General features: G+C 39.6%; 1 protein-coding gene across 1 annotated transcript in view; it reads right to left on the bottom strand.

The window, feature by feature from the left end:
* brinp1 (bone morphogenetic protein/retinoic acid inducible neural-specific 1) overlaps positions 1-18,968 on the bottom strand; it is a 152,852-nt gene that overhangs the window by 79,810 nt on the left and 54,074 nt on the right. The window contains exon 4 of the mRNA XM_086053829.1: positions 1,837-2,027. Coding sequence (XP_085909955.1) covers positions 1,837-2,027 — 191 coding nt within the window. The remainder of the gene's footprint in view (positions 1-1,836; positions 2,028-18,968) is intronic.

Genomic DNA, 18,968 nt, shown 5'->3' on the forward strand with positions numbered 1-18,968 from the left:
AAAAGGAAATACATGTTAAATAAACGAATTAAAAAGAGCTGCCTCAATGTGTGAAAACACAACCCATGCTGCCATGATGTCTTTATAGGAACACGCTTGCACTTCAGACTCACATTTTGAGAGTTTGGGCTTGAAAAATTTAATCAAGTGAAGAAAAAAAAAAAAGTAATAAAGTAAAGTGCGATGGAAAATATACCTTAAGTGGCAATGGAAGAAAATGAAAATGTCACATTTCATATGGAACAGGATAATGTCCATCTCTGAAGGGGGTGGTGAGAATAAACAGTGAAGTGCCATTTGAGTGATAGAAAAGATCATAAAGTAAATATGCCCCATATGCACCAAAGAATGTCAATGTATTCTGCAGTTCTCTTTCCATTTGGTTCCATATTAGACTCAAATGGGCCAACCACTAATGGCACTCTTTACACTTGACCAGTGAAATTTAAGTTGCCTGTGAAAATTCACTTCTTCCCTACCCTGGTGTATAATGACTCTTGAGAGCATAAAAGTTTAGGTGGTCACACGGAGAATTAGCCTATTCTTCTTGATTACTAGCCTGCTGAGCACCTTTATTGTTCTCTATAACTGTGTTCTTTAATGGGCAATCCCAAGAGTGAGATTGTAACAAGTGTATTGACCTGCAACTCGAGACAAAAGGGCCTCAAGGTTAGAAGACAATGTTTGGATGGTTTGGATTCGAAAAGAAAAAGAAAGCCAAAATATGAATGAATTGCAATCTTTCAAGCCCATATGGTCAAAATGCATCAGTGGTTCGCAAATGATGGTGCACAAGATTACATTTCCTGAGATGACAAATGAAATAAAATTAAAATGTAGGTATGAATAATTGTGCGTGTATAATTATGTACTACTTTACATTCCCTTTAAAAATGTATCTCCAAAAAGAATGGGGTTGTATTCAAACTCATACTCAAACATAGATTTTTTTTTATTTTTGTATTTTATATTTACAAACACCCCCAAAAAATCATGTATTCTATTCTATATAAGTTTTTTGTTTTTTGTTCAGATTTGTTTTTGTTCTTTTGAAAAAAATACTGTAACATAAAAATAATGTGACTAAACTAAAAGAAAATGTGTTATTGTTCTGCTAAAACAAAACAAAAATCTAAAAAAATGTGACACGTGTAGCGCCATCCCTGGCAGGTGTATATGCTAGAAGAACATGATGAGCCAGCCCCACTTTTTGACTCGTGTTGAGGGTTTGGTGAGCATCAGATTTCAAATTGGGACATGGCACACTTAGTTTTGAGAATGACTGAGTAAGTGTTTGATTCAAAACATGTCAGAAAATGGGCAATAATGTTGATCAGTTTTCAACCTGAAGTCCATGAATATCTTACGTTACTTCGAGTAGCTTAGACAATTTGTCTGGTACATTTCAGAGGCTTAAATCATGGGATTGTTTGCTTTCAAACATAATCCATACATAACAATAAAAAATAATACAACAAAATTAAAATAATAATAATAATAATAATAATAATAATAATAATACATTCAAACCTTTTCACTTCCTTTCCATTTTGTATCCAATAAGCCAGCTGGCAAGAATGATTTCCATTTAATCATTTCATTCACCTCAACCACAGTTTGACACTTTTGGTTATTTAGTTCTTTGGCCACTACAGAGAGAAGCTGCTCAATCCAAACGATGATCATTTGCTCATTAAACCTGGCTTATTCTTGAATGGTATGAATGATGGCAACATCCCTGGATGTTAGCAAAGTGCTAAACACATAAAGGCTTTATTTAAGATGTTTTTTTCTCTTCCCCCTTAACCATTATCCAAAGCAGTTAAGCAGTCTTACCTCCCAGCGTGGCCGAGATGAGAATGTGGGTCCCATATTTTTTAATGATGGTGTGGATGAACTGCTGCGTGGTCGGTCTGCGGCCCAGCAGGCGGATGCTGCGCTGGAACTCGGGCATGAGCGGCACAGGGTTCCGGATCAGGTCCCGCCTTTCGATCGCTGTATTCCTCACCTTCCAACGTGCAAATTCCCTGAATGCAACACAAGGAAAACAACTGCATGAGCAAATAACACTCCATGTGGTTTTAGCCCTGGTCCATATAAGATGACGTGTTAGTCATCTAGAGTAGCAGACAGCAGAAAGTGCTACAATAAATAAAAGTTGGGACCAAGATGCCACCAAAGCCGCCTTTGCTTTGGCCTCAGCACAAAAACAGAGAATAACAGAGTTTTTCACCAAATACAAGATGAGGGTTGCCCCTAAAAACCAAATCCCCAAATAGACGATTCTGCAAATGCCGAACTCAAATACTCAGAGGTTCACTGAATTACTTATAAACTAACAGTTTTGAAAACATTGCACATTTATACGTTTGTGTAGTTGAAGAAGTCAAATAATTCAAAACATTGGAGGTTCCGCATCTGTTACCAAAGGACAAGGTCAAAACAGTACAACAGCCGTTTAATTTCTCCTTTGGTAAGTTCCACTTTCACCATCACTATTTGCTGAACTTTCCCTTAAGCTGACAACAATCATATTTGACAGCAGCGAAAAACATACAAATGTATCTGCCAGATTGAGCTTGCAAAATATTTGCGTGGGAGCTTTCGCAGCGTTTACTCATGAGACCGCCTAGACGCATGTCAAGAAACAAGATAGAGAATTCTCTGTTACTCCGTGGCAGAGCACCTATAAGCCTGAGGATAAAAGTGCCAGGTTTTCTACAGCTGTCTGCCATGCTGAAGCACTAAAGCAGACGCACTGTCATTGAGTCAATAGCTCGCGCCTGGCATATTCAGGAACTAAAACGTCTAAGCATGATTAGGCATTCAGGTAAGAAGCTGCCATTGGATGGAACATTATCTGTCTGGAGAATGTGTGAAATGGCAAACACCACCAGCATTTTTCTTTCCACAGAAATACACAAAACTGAGTTTTGCTGTTTCTCTAAGATAGAATTTTTATGATTGCGTATTTTGTGTCATTCAAAAAAAAAATGCTAATCCATCATGACAGTGATGCTATGAAGCGGTAGTCTTTTCTTCTTTAGAAATAAATACATATTTTGTCGGGAACCTCATAAACTGATTATCCCCTGTAATTGACAATGACAATGAACACGAATATCTGAATTCTTAATTACCTTTTTTTTATTACTATTATTTGAATATGAATTTATTGTCATGTATCTGAAAAAAAATACAAACTTTAGAAATCTTTTCTTCAAATATTACTTGTACGCTTTCGGATCAATTACTTCAAGATTCTAAAAAAATTGACAGAATTTTTGAGACTCAAGTATTATATTATTATATCTTTTTTGAAAGATTATTCAAAAAGGATATTGTGCTCATGACATACAAGCACAAACACGCCCACAAAGTTTGGCAGCGGGGTGCAGTTTGCCCCTGATTTCCCCAGCTGGTTGCAAAGTATGAATGCTGGCTTCAGAGCTGGGCAGTCCGTCCCTGGGCCGGACTGGTCGGACCCTCCGGCCCGGCCGGATGCCCATTTTTGGGGCGGAGGGGTGGGGGGTGACAAATTTTTAAAAATGGCTGGACTAAGCATGGCCGGAAGTTCATTTTAGTCTGGCCCACTAATCGGCCCTCATGCGTGTGACTTGCTCGCGTGGCGGCCAAAAATCATCTCAGCCTACTCGGTGAAAGGCTTCTTTTTAGGCTTCTTTCTACTCCCGTGTCCGCGTGAGCGACAACTGCTGTTATAGGGATTGTGGTATTGCCCCCCCGCCCCTTCTTGTAATGGTATGCCCCAGTTGCAGGTGGGAGGCGTGGGTTACGTGATGTGACGATAAGGAAATACAAACACGCTTAAGCGCACGTTGCTGTCTCACATGTTGCGATGACATACAGTTTCCCACACTGTACCACACTATGGATGCACCACGTAGCTCGTTGCTGCTGCTGCAAAGTAAACATTAATAAACAAGCTACTCAACCACGTTCTCCCTTAGCAGCCACCTTCAAGATCGTTTTCGCAATAAAATTAAATGCATCGTCTAGTCATCTTGGTCCCTTTATGGTTGCAGCAGGAACGATATCCATTGTTGTTGCTGTCTTTTTGAAGTGACGCCCCCCCGACTTGTTTCAAAACAATTTGTGTCCACGAGTATATTCAGACGCTAGCACATCAAGGTGGAGTTCATGCACTTTTTCTGGCGTTCCCTACTTCCGGAAATACGCCACAGCAAACCTGCATTGTATAGTGGTTTGCTGGTACGCTTTTATTTTGAAAGCCAGGAAGGAGGGGAAGTGTGCAAAATAAATAAGTAACTTGACTGCGACTTCTGGCCATCTGTTGGACCCAAATAATTATACAATACAATAAATCCAACCCCGGGGCTCGCAATGCAAGTAAGCACGCAGATGGGTAGGTACTACTGCGGCATTTGAAGCATGTCCACAGCGGGTTCGAATAGTAAATTAGCCAGCTAATGAGCTTTAAAAAGCCTCTGCCGTTAGCGTCTCTCCCGCAACGACGTCAATCACGGACACCTTTTTTTTGGGGGGGTCGGGGGGCGGAAAGGGGAGGGGGCCGACAATGTTTAGGAATATGGCCAGAGGGTCGCGGCCGGAAGGGTACCCAGGTCAAGAGTGGAGGGTCGCGGCCGGACCGGAAAAAAATGGTCAAGTGCCCAGCTCTGGCTGGCTTTAAGTCAAGAACACCGTGGCATAAAGATGGCAGTTAGGAAGAGAAAGATGACATTTTCCGAACTCAAGGTTTTGGTCCAAACCAAAGAGGTGCAAACGGGACTGTCAAAAAACTGTTATCAATCATTACCAAAATTAACATGAACATCTAAAAACTCATGCCCGCATAAATCTCTGAAAAATATCAAAACAATTGCTTCAATATTGCCCTGCGATTGGCTGGCAACCAATTCTGTGTGTCCCCCGCCTACTGCCCGAAGACTGCTGGGATAGGCTTTAGCACTCCCCGAGACCCTTGTGAGGATAAGCGGTATAGATAATGGATGGATGGATGGATGGATGCTTCAATATTTTGGATTTTATGGACATAAGCATACTCTTAATAAGCGTCACAAGTGGGCATTAGTGGAAGCGCTCTAGAGTGGTTTGGATCCTATTTGGCCGGCAGGACTTTTTTGTTAGCCTAGGTTGCTCTTAGTCCTGCTCTGCCCCTCTGTCATATGGTGTTCCATAGGGTTCTATTTTGGGGCCCTTGATGTTCTCATTGTATTTGCTTTCCCTGGGTTCCATCCTTCGAAAACATGATATTTCCTTCCACTGCTATGTGGATGAATATCAAATCTATTTCCCGCTGAGCAAAAAAGACGCTTTCTCCTTAAAACCACTTTTGTCCTGTCTATAGATCAAAGCCTGGATGTCACAGAATTTCTTGAGAATTAGAACGAAAAGGGAATGGGAAGTTATAGTGGTCAGGCCCAGTGGCTCTTCTACATTCCACCCTGTTGACCTGGGACCCATGGCTTTATATTTAATGCCAGCAGTCTCGAACTTGAGTTTTAAAATGTACAGTGATTTTAATATGGACCGGCAAATCAGTGCTGTTGTTCAATCCAGCTTCTTTCATTGTAGGCAGCTGGCTTTGTTGTTGTAATATTGCTATTTTGTTCATGTAAAGCGCTTTGTTACAGCTGTAGCTGTTATGAAATGTGCTATATAAATACAGTTGTATTGTATTGTATTGTATAAAATCCACAATATGGCGGCGATTGTTTTGATATTTTCTGAAGTTGAAGTGGACATGAGTAGAGATGTGCACGTGAATTTCAAAACGATTGGTCGTAGTATTCTGACATTAACCGACAATGAACTGTTTGCATTAATAAGCGTTTTAGACTGTCCTGGTGCAAAGCCATTGCTCTGAGCTCCATGCAAGAAATACAACAGCTTCTCCTAAATATTCGCTCAGGAGTTGTTGGGGAATTACAGGTTTATCAATGAGACTCATTTGCAAAGTGGTGGGCAATTTTTCTTCCATTATGCATGTTCATCCATCCATTATCGATACCGCTTATCCTCACAAGGGTCGCGGGGCGTGCTGGAGCCTATCCCAGCTGTCTTCGGGCAGTAGGCGGGGGACACCCTGAATTGGTTGCCAGCCAATCGCAGGGCAAACAGAGACAAACATCCGCACTCACAATCACACCTAGGGGCAATTTAGAGAGTCCAACCAACTTACCATGCATGTTTATGGAATGTGGGTGGAAACCGGAGTACCTGGAGAAAACCCACGCAGGCACGGGGAGAACATGCAAACTCCACACAGGGAGGCCGGAGCCGGGATCGAACCCACGACCTCTGAACTGTGAGGCGGACGTGCTAACCAGTCGACCACCGTGCCGCCCAATTATGTATGTTACTTCATTTAAATAAACATAAATAACAGCGGATCACCAAGACACAATCTACTTGGAAGTGCAATTAGTCAAACATTTCACCAATATGTGCATCCTTTGTGAATTAGAAGCTATATGTTTGCTCGATTTTTACCAGTTAGCACCACGCAAAAGCCACACAATTGTTTGGTGAATTTGGCCCCAAGTGTCTTAATAAAAGGTTTCTGACATCCTTCCATCAAAATACACAAAGGTTAAAGAGTTATAGCACCATTAATATCCACACTCTGGCTCAAATACTCATTGTTGGTAACTTGGAAACATTGTCGCTATAATAGTCCACTGATAGTGTAGTGGTACACACGCCCGAGTTGTGTGCGGGCAGCGTGGGATCGATTCCTGCTCAGTGACGGTGTCTGTGTGTGCCCTGCAACTGGCTGGCGACCAGTTCGGGGTGTAGTCTGCCTTCGCCCATTGACGGCTGGGATAGGCTCCAGCAACTCCCCGCGACCTTGTATAGGATAAGCAGTTTGGAAGATGACATGATTGTCGCTATATTTAGATTTTTCTGACCCCTCTAGCGACTGTCTTCCAGAAAAAGTGATGAGCAACGAATTTAGTGACTTTTTGTGATGTCTACCGAAGACTGCAGACTCTAAAACTCCATGCAGAGAACAAGTGTATGCCCCATCATGTCCAGATTGCAACTGAATGGTGCTTCTGTAAAGCCACCACTGGGTAATTGGAAAACATCTCCTTTGGTTTTGACATGGTCGTTCTATCGTTCTTGACGGGTGGGCATGTACAGGGTCCGGTATTAATGGTGGCCCAATGGCCCTGACCAAGTATGACGCTGTCTTGGGTCACCACGTACTTACCTCACAGATGCTGGCCCAACTGGGCTAGGATACATTTCTTATATACGATTAAATCATACTCCGGTTTCCTCCCATATTCCAGAAACATGCATGGTAAGTTAATTGACACTTTAAATTGCCCCTGGGTGTGATTGTGAGTGCGGTTGTTTGTTTTTCTCTGTGTGCCCTGTGATTGGCTGGCAACCAATTCAGGGTTTCCCCCGCCTACTGCCCGAAGACAGCTGGGATAGGCTCCAGCACCCCCATGACCCTCGTGAGGATAAAGCGGTATAGATAATGGATGGATGAACGATGAAATCAACACATTCTTGCTTTTTTCGCATGTAAAACAACTAGATACACAGAAGTAATAATGTCAAAGTCTTAAATAAAACAATAGAACGACACTAAATATGATATAATCACTAAAACTTCTCATATTCTGATACAGCCACCACATGTCTCACGGTAGCCCCAAAGGGTCGCCACTCCAAATGCCTTAATGTAGTCCCCTGAGGTACTCCTGAAACTCAACCATTTGCATAAATACAATTTAAGAGTCACTTTTCCATACTATGTCCCCTTTTAAGTGAGATGACAATGTCCACACATCCATGACTTAAACTAATTTGGTCCCTTGTCCGCTACTGTTCAGCAATTTCCAACGCAATACCCATATTGGTTGATGTAAATTTTTCATTTGATAAAGCATCTCTGTCCAAAATGTGATACACAAGCTCTCTCGCTAATTGAAAAGCATAGAGGAAACGAATGTGTCACTCCCACTGCTGCTGCTTGATGACTTTAGCTGCTTAATGAACAGTGTGGAAAATGACACGTCATCAGTTCAAAACGCAAGTAGATCATATTAATATTAATATTTTCTAGATTAGTGTAATAAACATCGAAAAGACACTATAAGCTATCTTCCCAGTACCCAAAGAAAACACACGAACATCAAATTAGTAGTCCGTGACACTGCACTTAAGCAAATTCCTCCTTGTGAAATTACCCAATTGCCGACAAGTTTGAACCAGGTATATGCTCTTGCTCTTATACTGACAAAAATAAAGCAACAGCAAAAGCAAAGCGCTGAATGAATGATGAACTGCAGGCATCTTGCATGATTTCATGCACATCATGATATTTAGAAGGCGTTTATTTGGCAAAATTCCAAAATGTACTTCTTTGGTGAAACACAGCATTTGAAAACTAAAACCAAAATTACATAACATTACATTACATTTGATGCTCAGTCAATTGAGGTCTGATCTTGACTTAACATAATTCAAACTGAAGTTTTGCTCAAATTTAGGATATGTTTTTGTCAAAAATTCTGGTTGAATTTCAAATTGTGCGGCCTTCTCTTCCCCCTCAAAAAGCCAAAGAAAAAATTACTAGCAAACAAAGTTGATTTTTTGATTGTTGATAAACGGATCTCTCGCACAATGTTAAGACACCACCGTTTAAAAGTCCAAAGTCTTTTGCAACCTTTGAGGCATTTTTTTCCTCAAGAATTTTAGTCAAATTCCAAATTGGGAATATTCCTCTTTAACAAAAAGAGTCCAAGAAAACTCTTGCTAAGGGCTCTATTGTTGTAAATGGTGAAGCTACGCTTGAGTAAAAACTGGCATATCTTAATTTTCGTGACATTCCATGTGCCAGTTTGGGAGTTTGTTTTATCTCTCAGTACCATGCTGGGCATTCCAGCGTGAACCCTTTGTGAATAATTACAGCTATTAATTGAAATCAGTATTATTATCTAAGCATATTTCATTGTCGATGAACTCAGGTGTTGTGCAATTTCTTGACATCACCCTTCAAACTCCAAATGTTTGACTTGGTGACTTGAAAGGCATATTTGGTCAAATTCCAAATTTGAGATTCACGTTCCATTTGACTGATGGATGGATGGGTATACAGTAGTTGTGAAACAGAGCAAGCACCCAAACCACTAGTATACTGTACATCTGTAAAAAACTGGAATAAATAGTTTCATACGCCACATCCATAGCTCACTGTCGAAAGGCTCATTTCCAGTGAAACCCGCTGGCTGCCAGTTGTTATATAAAACCTTAAACGGCGGCCATATGCGCTCCAGCCCATGTGCCCCAGATTAAGCATGCCAGCAGATGGAATGGGGAGACATGATTCAGTGCTTTACTTCACAGCTCCAAGACCACTTTAATGACCTCTCACAGCACGTAAAGAGGAGACGAATGGCACGGCATGCTGCATAGGAGGGAAGAAATTGGAACATAGGTGATTATTGCTTTATGGGTTCCTGTAACTCGCGGGGGTTTACATTGCATCGGTGTGCGACATATAGATTTTACAAGATCACAAGTGTAAATAAATGACCTAATTCAATCATACAGTCAACGCTTAAATCTCACTGGCAACCTTGTATTTCTGTCTGGGAATTTAATACTAATGCTTTTTGCACTTTACTTTCAGGTCGTTTCCGAAAAACAAGAATAAGATCACAGATCCTTCACATTGTGCTTCTATTCTGGCCTACAAAAACTTGTGACATACAGTATTTATGTGTACCGTAGTTATGCGCAGGCATTTACCTCACTTCACTCGTTTCAAAATATCTACGGCACGCCAAAAAAAGGAATGGATGAGTCCTCGAAGTCACAAAAAGAGGAAACTCTGATTAGTTAGGAAGCTTTGGGCATGAAATATTGATGCGGAAGAGCGCAGCGTCTCATGTCTTTGAGCCATGTCTCTGCTCGTTAGCGACACGCTAGTCAACATCTCAACATTGTGTACTTACAATTAGCAAAATGGAATAAGGACTAAAGATATTTAATGGAAAAACAGCCGTTTGGGTCTGCATTATAGCTGCGCATTTGAACTTTTTTTTTTTTTTTACCATTTATGGCAACGAACACGTTTTAATGTAAGAAGACAAGATGATCTCAATATGAACCTTCTTAATTATTCGAATTTCAGTGTTATTTTAGGCAGTTTAAAGCTATCAAAGCAGAGGTTATAGTGGATGTAGCTCAAGTTTACACAGCTGACATTACACTGTTGTTCTTGTTAAAGACCAATCACAGCTCACCTGCTTTCTGGGTTTGCTCGTGTGACGATCGCAAGCTCAGTCCTTCGATAAAAACGGGTGGATTTTGTATCTTGAATCATATTCCACAAATGTAATATTATTCAGAATTCCGTGTTTAGTCTAGTGGGGCTGCATAGAACATATTATTGTGGATAAAATATGGCGATGCATCACCTTTTCTATTATAAATGTATTGGCGATACTGCCCCCATGTTTAGTTGGTATAGCATCGATACTGAATATTGCAGTATTGTACACGATGTAGTAGTACAGTTACTTTGTTTTGATGAAACAAGTGTCCACCTTGGCTTTTGAACAGGTGAATTGGTGGGTGAATTTGAATTAAATCTTGTTGAAAATGAAGAATGCGCTTTTATGACATCACCAAATTTGTGAAACAATGCTACTCTACTTTGTTATATGTCATTACATTTACAATATATCCTACCAGGCATGAATTATCACATTCTTCTTATTTTGTGAAAAAATAAATCAACCATAAACCACTCTTGAAGACAGCAACATCAATTCCAAGCATGAGTGTGGCAAACATTGTAACAATTTAACTGCAAGAAAATCTCTAACCAATTAAAAAGGAAAATGGCTCAGCAGGATTCAAAGACAACGTGTTTCTGGAAGCCCGAAAGCAGACATCAGAAAAAGAGTCAAGAGCCTTCGAAGGGTGGGGGAAAAAAAATCATCTTCCTGTTTACTTCCTATTATAAAAATATCAAAGCGCTTATTTTGGACAGTTCCAACTTGGGCTTCATTAGACTGAGCACTAGAAAAACAACATTTTCACTCGAGGAAAACAACAAGCGTTTATGCTGAAACTTGAAACAAAGCAAACAAAAATGTGACATGCCGCTATAAACATGTGAGGGTTATCAGAACTCTACTGACTTTTATTTGAAGCTGACAAGACGTCGTCATGAAGGGCGACGGTGTCACCGGCTGCATTTTTAAAAAGGATGAGTTAAAACGAGTTGCACATGAACAAAATATTCCACAAAATAAAAGATGTTCTTGGCTCTGTACAAGTACAAATACACATGTAGAGCTCCGTTGTAAATTCGGATGGTATTAACAAAGCCATGTTTAGAAAAAAGGAGAAGCATAATAATTGATTAAAAGATAAAGGATGATTTTGATATTGTCGTCGTAGAGATATAATAGGAAACATTTTTCAGATTTTTTGTGTGTACTGACCCAATTAGGTGAGGGAAAGGAAATGTAACTTCCTCTGTAAACAGACACAATGCAGCTCAACCAAACTCATTTTAAATGGCATCACGCAGGTGTGGATATCAATCCAATAAGAAATAAAAAAGACTAACAAGCACCTCCATAATTACTCTATTTTTTTAGTATCAAAGTATCATTTTCACTAAAGGAAGTAAAGGAATAGGTATGGTGTAAAATGATACACCTTTTTACAGAAAACTGTCACAGCAGAGCGTGATCGCCAACAAATAGTAAATTAGTAACAAACTTTACAATTAATCTACAGTATGATTAATTGAAAAGAATAAAATAATACACAGCTACGGAGTAAAAACACACACTTTCAAATGGCTCAACAACTTGTCACAGTGATTTTTCCGCCTATGTGACGGACTGGTACGCCTATCCGCCTATGACGTACGCACATTTTGTAGTCGACAAGATCCTTGAAAAAATAAAATCCGTCTATGTGATCATCTATTGTTTATTTTAGTGGTGAGGCTTCAATGGCCGTGGTGAGGTTTCTGTTTCCCGTTGTCGAGGCTTCTGGGTTCTAATAGGAGACGTATTTAGTTGCACCGCGGTGAGGCTTCCATACACACACACGCGCACACACACACACACGCAGTGGAAGGAGGAGCTGCTAACTAGCCATTGATAGCTATGAGGCTAAAGAATGAGGCATCAGTCCTTGCCAGTGAGTGTAAACCGCATCGAAAGAGATGAACATCTACCCAGGTTCCACTTTCGGCAACGGTATGAATGTTCGCTGATGCTAATGTTAGCAAAGCTTCGTGGTCCAATGGTTCCCAGTAAATCTCCTTTTACATTTTAACTGCAAATACACAGCCTTGTTTTTGTTAACCGTGGATACCGCAACCCTAAAATGGCTGCCTGGTCCCTCAATGGGATGCAGTTCCAAAAAAAATACAGTACTGTATGAAAAAAGACAAAGTGTGTTTCACTTATTTCTGTATTGTACTACATATATTTTCAACAACACACTGATACAAATAGAGTTATTTCTGGAGGTGGAACAAATGAAATGCATTCCATTCACCATCACACCGAATCAGCAATCTCTTGTCCTTTCCCCCAATATAGCATTTCAATTCAGTAATGACTAAAGGAAAAGAAAAAAATACCACAATGGCACAGCGTGGAGGTGTTCCTTTTCATCCTGCTCTCTAACAGAGCCTTTGCATGAAAAGCACAAAAAAAAGAAGCCACAGTGGGCAAACTAGTCTTGCTACAGTACGATGTTGCTTCTGACTTGTATTTCCCCCCAAAAAAGCAATGATAAATAAACAAATTTAAAAAAAGCACAGACAAAATAAGGAAAGCCACATAATTTTTTTTTTTGCATTGCGGACATGGAAGAAAAAGTGTGGAATTCACTTAAGCAAAGCTTAATGAAACGTAAACCCTAATGGAATTGGCCGCGTGTTGTATGGGTTTGTGTGCACGTGTTGAAAACGTCGACTCTTCCTGTCGCAAACAAGACAGCATCGGGTTTCATTCTTTGATGAGGGATGAACCTTTCATTTGCAGCCATTTGTTCCACTACCCATTTGTTCAGGATGACTTGACTAATACTTCAAATGCCACGAGAGGCGGACACAATAACGACGAAGTCGGCTCAGGCTGTCGTCTCGCATGCAAAAAAAAAAAAAAAAGTGTACTGTCACATTGACAAAACGCTTCCGTGTGAGAAAAAAATGATTTCCGACAGGCCAAGCAAAGGAGCATTAAGTACAGTATGGATGTCGGATTTGCATGAATACAGCAGCGATAATTAGCGACTATCCACAGTCTCATCACTTGTCAAACTATTTTTACATGAAAAGGTTATGTTAATGGTATGTCTGATTAGTACAATGTCTGAATGCTGAAAGATGATGTTGTCCATTTAAAATGCAAAAATGATAAGGCAAAAGAAGGCTTGGTTTTTGCTTTTTCTTTTGCTTTCAGTGGCTTGTTTGTGATACAAAAGACTACTGACCGGACCCAAAAGTCACACACGCCTTTTTTGTTTTCCCTTTGACTTTTGTTTGACACTGCAAAAGATGACACCGCCAACTAAGCAACAACGGCTCACCTGTTTTCTGAAGCTGAGCCATGATTGGTCGTCATCTGGCCCTGGCAACTGTGATGTCATTTTCAGCTGACAGCAATTTACAAAATGGACGCCCCCTGATATGGCTAAAAACAGGTGGATTTTGCTAAATAACTCATATTCCACAAATTAATTACAATGCAATGTTTAGACTAGTGGAGGTGTATAGAACATATTATTGTAAAGAAAACTTTGTGGTTGACTTGCCCTTTAATATAAAATGCTAACATGCTGGCCATCTAACTGTGGATGTTTGGCTGTTTCCTTCATATTCTGTGGCTTCTTTGTGTCGGACTGAATCCAAAAGAGGATGCCAACTTCCTGGCCTCTCAACGTGGAACATTTCTATTTTTCTTTTCATGTGTGTATGGGTGTGTTTGTGTGTGTGTGCATGCGTGTATGTGTATTTTTTAATGACAATTCAAAACATTCTGCTAACTGACTGACTGCGCAGCAACTGCTCATATTTTGCTTTTTCTTGGGCTTTTTTTTCCATTACACACAATTCAAAAGACAATGCTAATTAGTTTATCTGAACATTTCTGAGGGTTTTTTGTGTGACACTTAATACAAAAGACGTGCTTGAATAGCTGGCCACTTAACTTGATTTATTTTGGCTTTATGTGCATATTTGTTTTATATTTTTTTGGGGGGGCGTCACATTTAATCAAAAAGATTACATAAACTTACTCTCAGCCTTACTCAAAGTTTTCTTTTTCTTTGTTTTTGTGTTCTGGCTGAGTTTGGCTGAGGTGATGGCCGTGCGACATGAGACCAAATGATAAGTTGCCTGTAGTATGGTAGGGCAAGGGCTTTGATCCAATAATGGTAATTTCCCCCATGAATGACTTTGTGAAACAATTTGGTGTTCCCACACAGTATTGACTTGTTCTCGTCCGTTCTGCACATGGTGCCTCAGCTGTGAAAAGCAATACGGTGTGATCTCATTGAATTGGATATTATTTATTTATTTTTCAAATGCAATTAGGGTAAATGTTAGTATGCTGAATTCGTCCTGGTGAGGCCTACATTTGTACATTTTCTATGTTTCATGACCAGCGACTGAAGAACATCAGCAGGAGGTTTACAAGATTTACATGTGGCATTTGAAAAATATCAGCGGAGGGCTTCCATTGCGATGTGTAATAGCATACACGTTCCAATATAAGTATTGGAACAAGGTCAATTCCTTTGTTTTTGTTGTACACTGAAGACAATGAGCGATTTAAATCAAAATATGAATATCAGACAAAAGTTAAGAATTCCAGCTTGTATTTCATGCTACCTACGCAGCTATGTCAAAAGACTCAGCACAGAGCACCTTTTGTTTCAAGCCACCAACTTTTCTAGTGAGCAAAGGTATTGGAACGGACATTATTAAATTAACTTAGAGTGAATAACATTTACTTTCCTTGCAAGTATTGCATTAAGTCTGCGACCCAATGACTTCACCAGACTTCTTCATTTGAAATGCTTTTCCAGGCCTTTACTGTAGTCTCATCCAGTTCTTGTTTGTTTCTGGGGGTTTTTCCTTTCAGTCTTTGTTTCATGAGGTAAAATGCAGGTTCTATTGGGTTAAGGTCTAGTGATTGATTTGGCCAGTCTTAGCCCTTCCACCTTTTCCCCCAAATTGAAGTCTTTTGTTGTGTTGGCAGTATGTTTAGGGTCATTATCTTATGGCATGACGATGCTTCTACTGATTAGTTTGGACGTTTTTTTTGTTTTGTTTTTTTTTTCCAGTAAATTGCCAGAGAGGTACAGAACTAAAAGTGGAACCTAAAAATGACTGTGACCTATAAACAAAAAAAAATACAGAGTGTCTAAAAAAAATGACATTTCCAAGGCCAATAATTTTGGCAAATCTTGTTGAAATAACCTCAAATTTTGAGAGACAGTACAGAAACCCGGAGGAGTTGAAATTCACAGTTATTTTGAATTGATTGGCCACTGTTAAAGGTTGCTACTTGAAGACACACATGCAATAAGTATCACAAGTCTCTTTCCGGATTTATGGATTTGTAATCCACTTCTTCCTACTCCCTTTGAACATAAACTGTAATGAACTAAGATATGTATTGATATTTTTCTTTGATTTTGTTTTCATGTCTTTTAAGTTGTGATTATATGTTCAATAAATCTAAATGAAAAATCAGTCAATCAATCATAAACCTGCTTCCCATGCCAAGAGTTTCACTGCGCGATTAGCATGAGAGGAGTTGCTTTGATTGGCCATGAGTGAAGTCGGTTATGATCACCCCCACAGTGACACAGACCTCCCTCTCCTAGGTCCCCCGGCAGACGCTTGGCTGTGAAATTACCAACACCAGCTGTAACCCACCTCTGGTGCAGAGTCACGCCATGCACCACACATGATTTACACTGTCCAATGTTTATTGTCACATCGCATATGCTTGTGACCTTAATTACAGTAGTCCATTAGTGGTATTTTTTAATGTATTTATTCAGGGGGATTTTTAAGTTACATTTTATTAATTATACTAATTTAATTTTTTAAAATATTAATTATTCAATTTTTAAACTACTAAAGCAAAACTAACATTTTTAAATAACACATTGTTATCCTGAGTCAACATAACTAACTTTTTTTTCATTTGTTTTCAGACCTTAATTGTAGCCTTTGCAGTTGTTGATTGCTCCCCCTTAAAAAAATGTGCACATCTGACTCATTTTCATACAGTGGCTGTGGAACTGTTCCAGTCGCTGAGTCAAATGTTGCAAATAAGTCAAGCGCCTCACAGCCTAACAGATGTTTTAGTAATCTGCATTATGCATCTCTTTTGTCTCGCTAAATGACAGCAGTTGAAGCAAGCCAACATCTGGCACTTTCACTTTTCTTTTTTTGAACATTGCATTATTATATTTTATACTGAGATTTTCTGTGTTAACATTCCCTGGAGGGCAGTAATAATGGGTATTGCTTAGGAAGAGACCGCCGTAATCGTCGACCTCTCCAACTCTAGTTCCTGTCGAGGTATTATGCGGCAGCCACACGGGGTGGGGAAAAAAATGAGATTTTTTCATGTTAATAAGGAGGCAAAGTCCAGCCATAAATCACACAGACAGAGACACAATTGAAATGCCTCTGTGAAATCCCTCCGTGAAATTCATCTGGCAAGAAAGTGTTCCAAATATTATAGAATGCATCTTAATCGCACGCTACAGTGCGCAGGAGGAAACAATAGGAGGACACACACAGACAAGAGCGAAAGAGGTCGGGTGTTATTTCGCTTGACCTGAGCTGTTTGCTTGGGCTTGATTCCGATATTTTTACTTCGATGCTGTCAAAAAAAATGCAGCAATGGAGTTTTTCTTCATTTCTTTTCATCGTAGAGGTGTTATAAACGAAGCGAGAGATAGCATCAGTAAACATTGCAGCAGGCAATCAGAGTGACAGGCAATATTGCGAGTGGCCTCCCATCTGTCTACGCACGGATGAGATGTGTCTCGTTACCTAAAGTTCAAAGAAGCAATGCTGTAAGAAATTGAAATTGAAATGTTTATAGGATAATATACTTTGTATGATGTTAATTGTGTTGTTATCACATGGGGACATATTATGTAAGAGTGTCTTTTTATCCTTGGTGTACAAAAATAACCAGATATGGCTGTCCACGAATCAATTATGAAATTGAACAAGCAAGTCATTTTTTTTGTTGACTGACTATTTTTGAATTTTTTTAATAATCTCCACACCCCTGATAAATGAGCCTAAGCCTTGTCTGTGTAACCAGCCGTTCTTTGCTTAACATGAATGAAGTGAATAGCTCCCTATTATTGGAGTAAGCTGGCACTTTGAAGAGTTTCCACTCTGCTGTTTTAGGGTTTAGGGATGGTCATCGTTCACCAAATTAACTGGACTACATCCTCTATTTCGTCTACAAACTACATATTCTGTGCAAATGGACTTGTAAACGTCCTTATTATTAACATTAAGGTCTGCAAATGGAACATGATTACCTAAATGGAATATGATATGCGTAATAGTCATGATAGTCCGCTCAGCGATTGTGATGACGTTATGGGATGAAAATGTATCCAATCAAAACAATCTTTCCATTCATGTTAGTCTTCAGCATATGATAAGGTAGAGTGCCGGAAGAGTAACTGATGACAAGAGTAATGGTTTGACTAACGGATGTACAGTATAAACATAACATGCTGACATGTGGACAAATTTCAAGTCAATCCCATTTATGTAGTCTTTTTCATATTTGTTTTTCTCTGACAAAAGGTGTGTTGGGGGCGGAGGGAGGAGCACATTTAGAAACACCATACAGTACTCTGCTGCGTATTCTCAGTTCATTATGTATCATTATGAATTCACCTACAGTGGATACCTCTACTTACGAAATTAATTGGTTCTGGAAGAAATTTCTTAAGTAGAACAATTTGTAAGTAGAGACGCGTTTTCCATGTAAATGCCCTAATCCGTTCCAAGCCCCCCAATATTCAGACATAAATGTTTTATAAAGCATAAAAATGCATGAAAACATGTAACAAGTACATGTTACAATTAGATTATTGCACAATAAATTAGAGTTGTGCATAATGTAAAAAAACAAAGAATAGAGTAAGGTATGAAAAGGATGGTCGTTTACCTTTTAATTGCTGTCCTCATCGCTTTTTGCCCTCTTTGGTTCATGTTCTCTCTCAGAACTGTTTTTTGCCTGACATTTTGTAAACAACTGACATCATGTAAACATCATGGCGACTGTTGATACATTACGGTCATATTCTTTGGCGAGATCAACCAAACGCACCCACCTTTCATACTTTTCTATTATCTCTTGCTTTGTTTGTATGGACAAGAAAACAATTTTCTCCTTTTTTTCTTTTCCTCGTTTCTAATTCACGTAAAACTATCGAAAGACCTCATGGCCCGAGGGGCGAATGACGAGCACGCTGCATCTGTCTATCTATTTACGTGTCTATCCACACACACAGAGACAAACGGAAGAGGTCCCTCTTAGCCAATGGGATGCCAGGAAGATGCTCTGGAGCTTTGATTAGCAGCCCATACTGCGAGTGTCACCCCATACTTTTACCTTTCGTATCCTGAAATTTCTTTCGTAACTAGAGGCAATATTTTCCAGTTGAGTCGCTTCATAACTTGAAAATGTCGTATGAAGAGACGTTCGTAAGTAGAGGTACCACTGTATTTAATGTTTGTTCGGTGGAACTCATCTGCAGCTATTCGCTGAAAATCGTACCTATTTGCAGTTTTTGCACTTTTTCTGAGAAATCTGAGAAAGAGAAAGTGGTATCAAGGAAGTATGTTGAAGTGATACATCTCAACCTAGAGACAAGCCAGTAGAGTTAGGGAGTAGCTTGGTTCAGCC

Source organism: Filicampus tigris, chromosome 15, assembly GCF_054856515.1.
Source record: "Filicampus tigris isolate MCC_2025a chromosome 15, RoL_Ftig_1.0, whole genome shotgun sequence".
Taxonomy (NCBI): Eukaryota; Metazoa; Chordata; class Actinopteri; order Syngnathiformes; family Syngnathidae; genus Filicampus; species Filicampus tigris.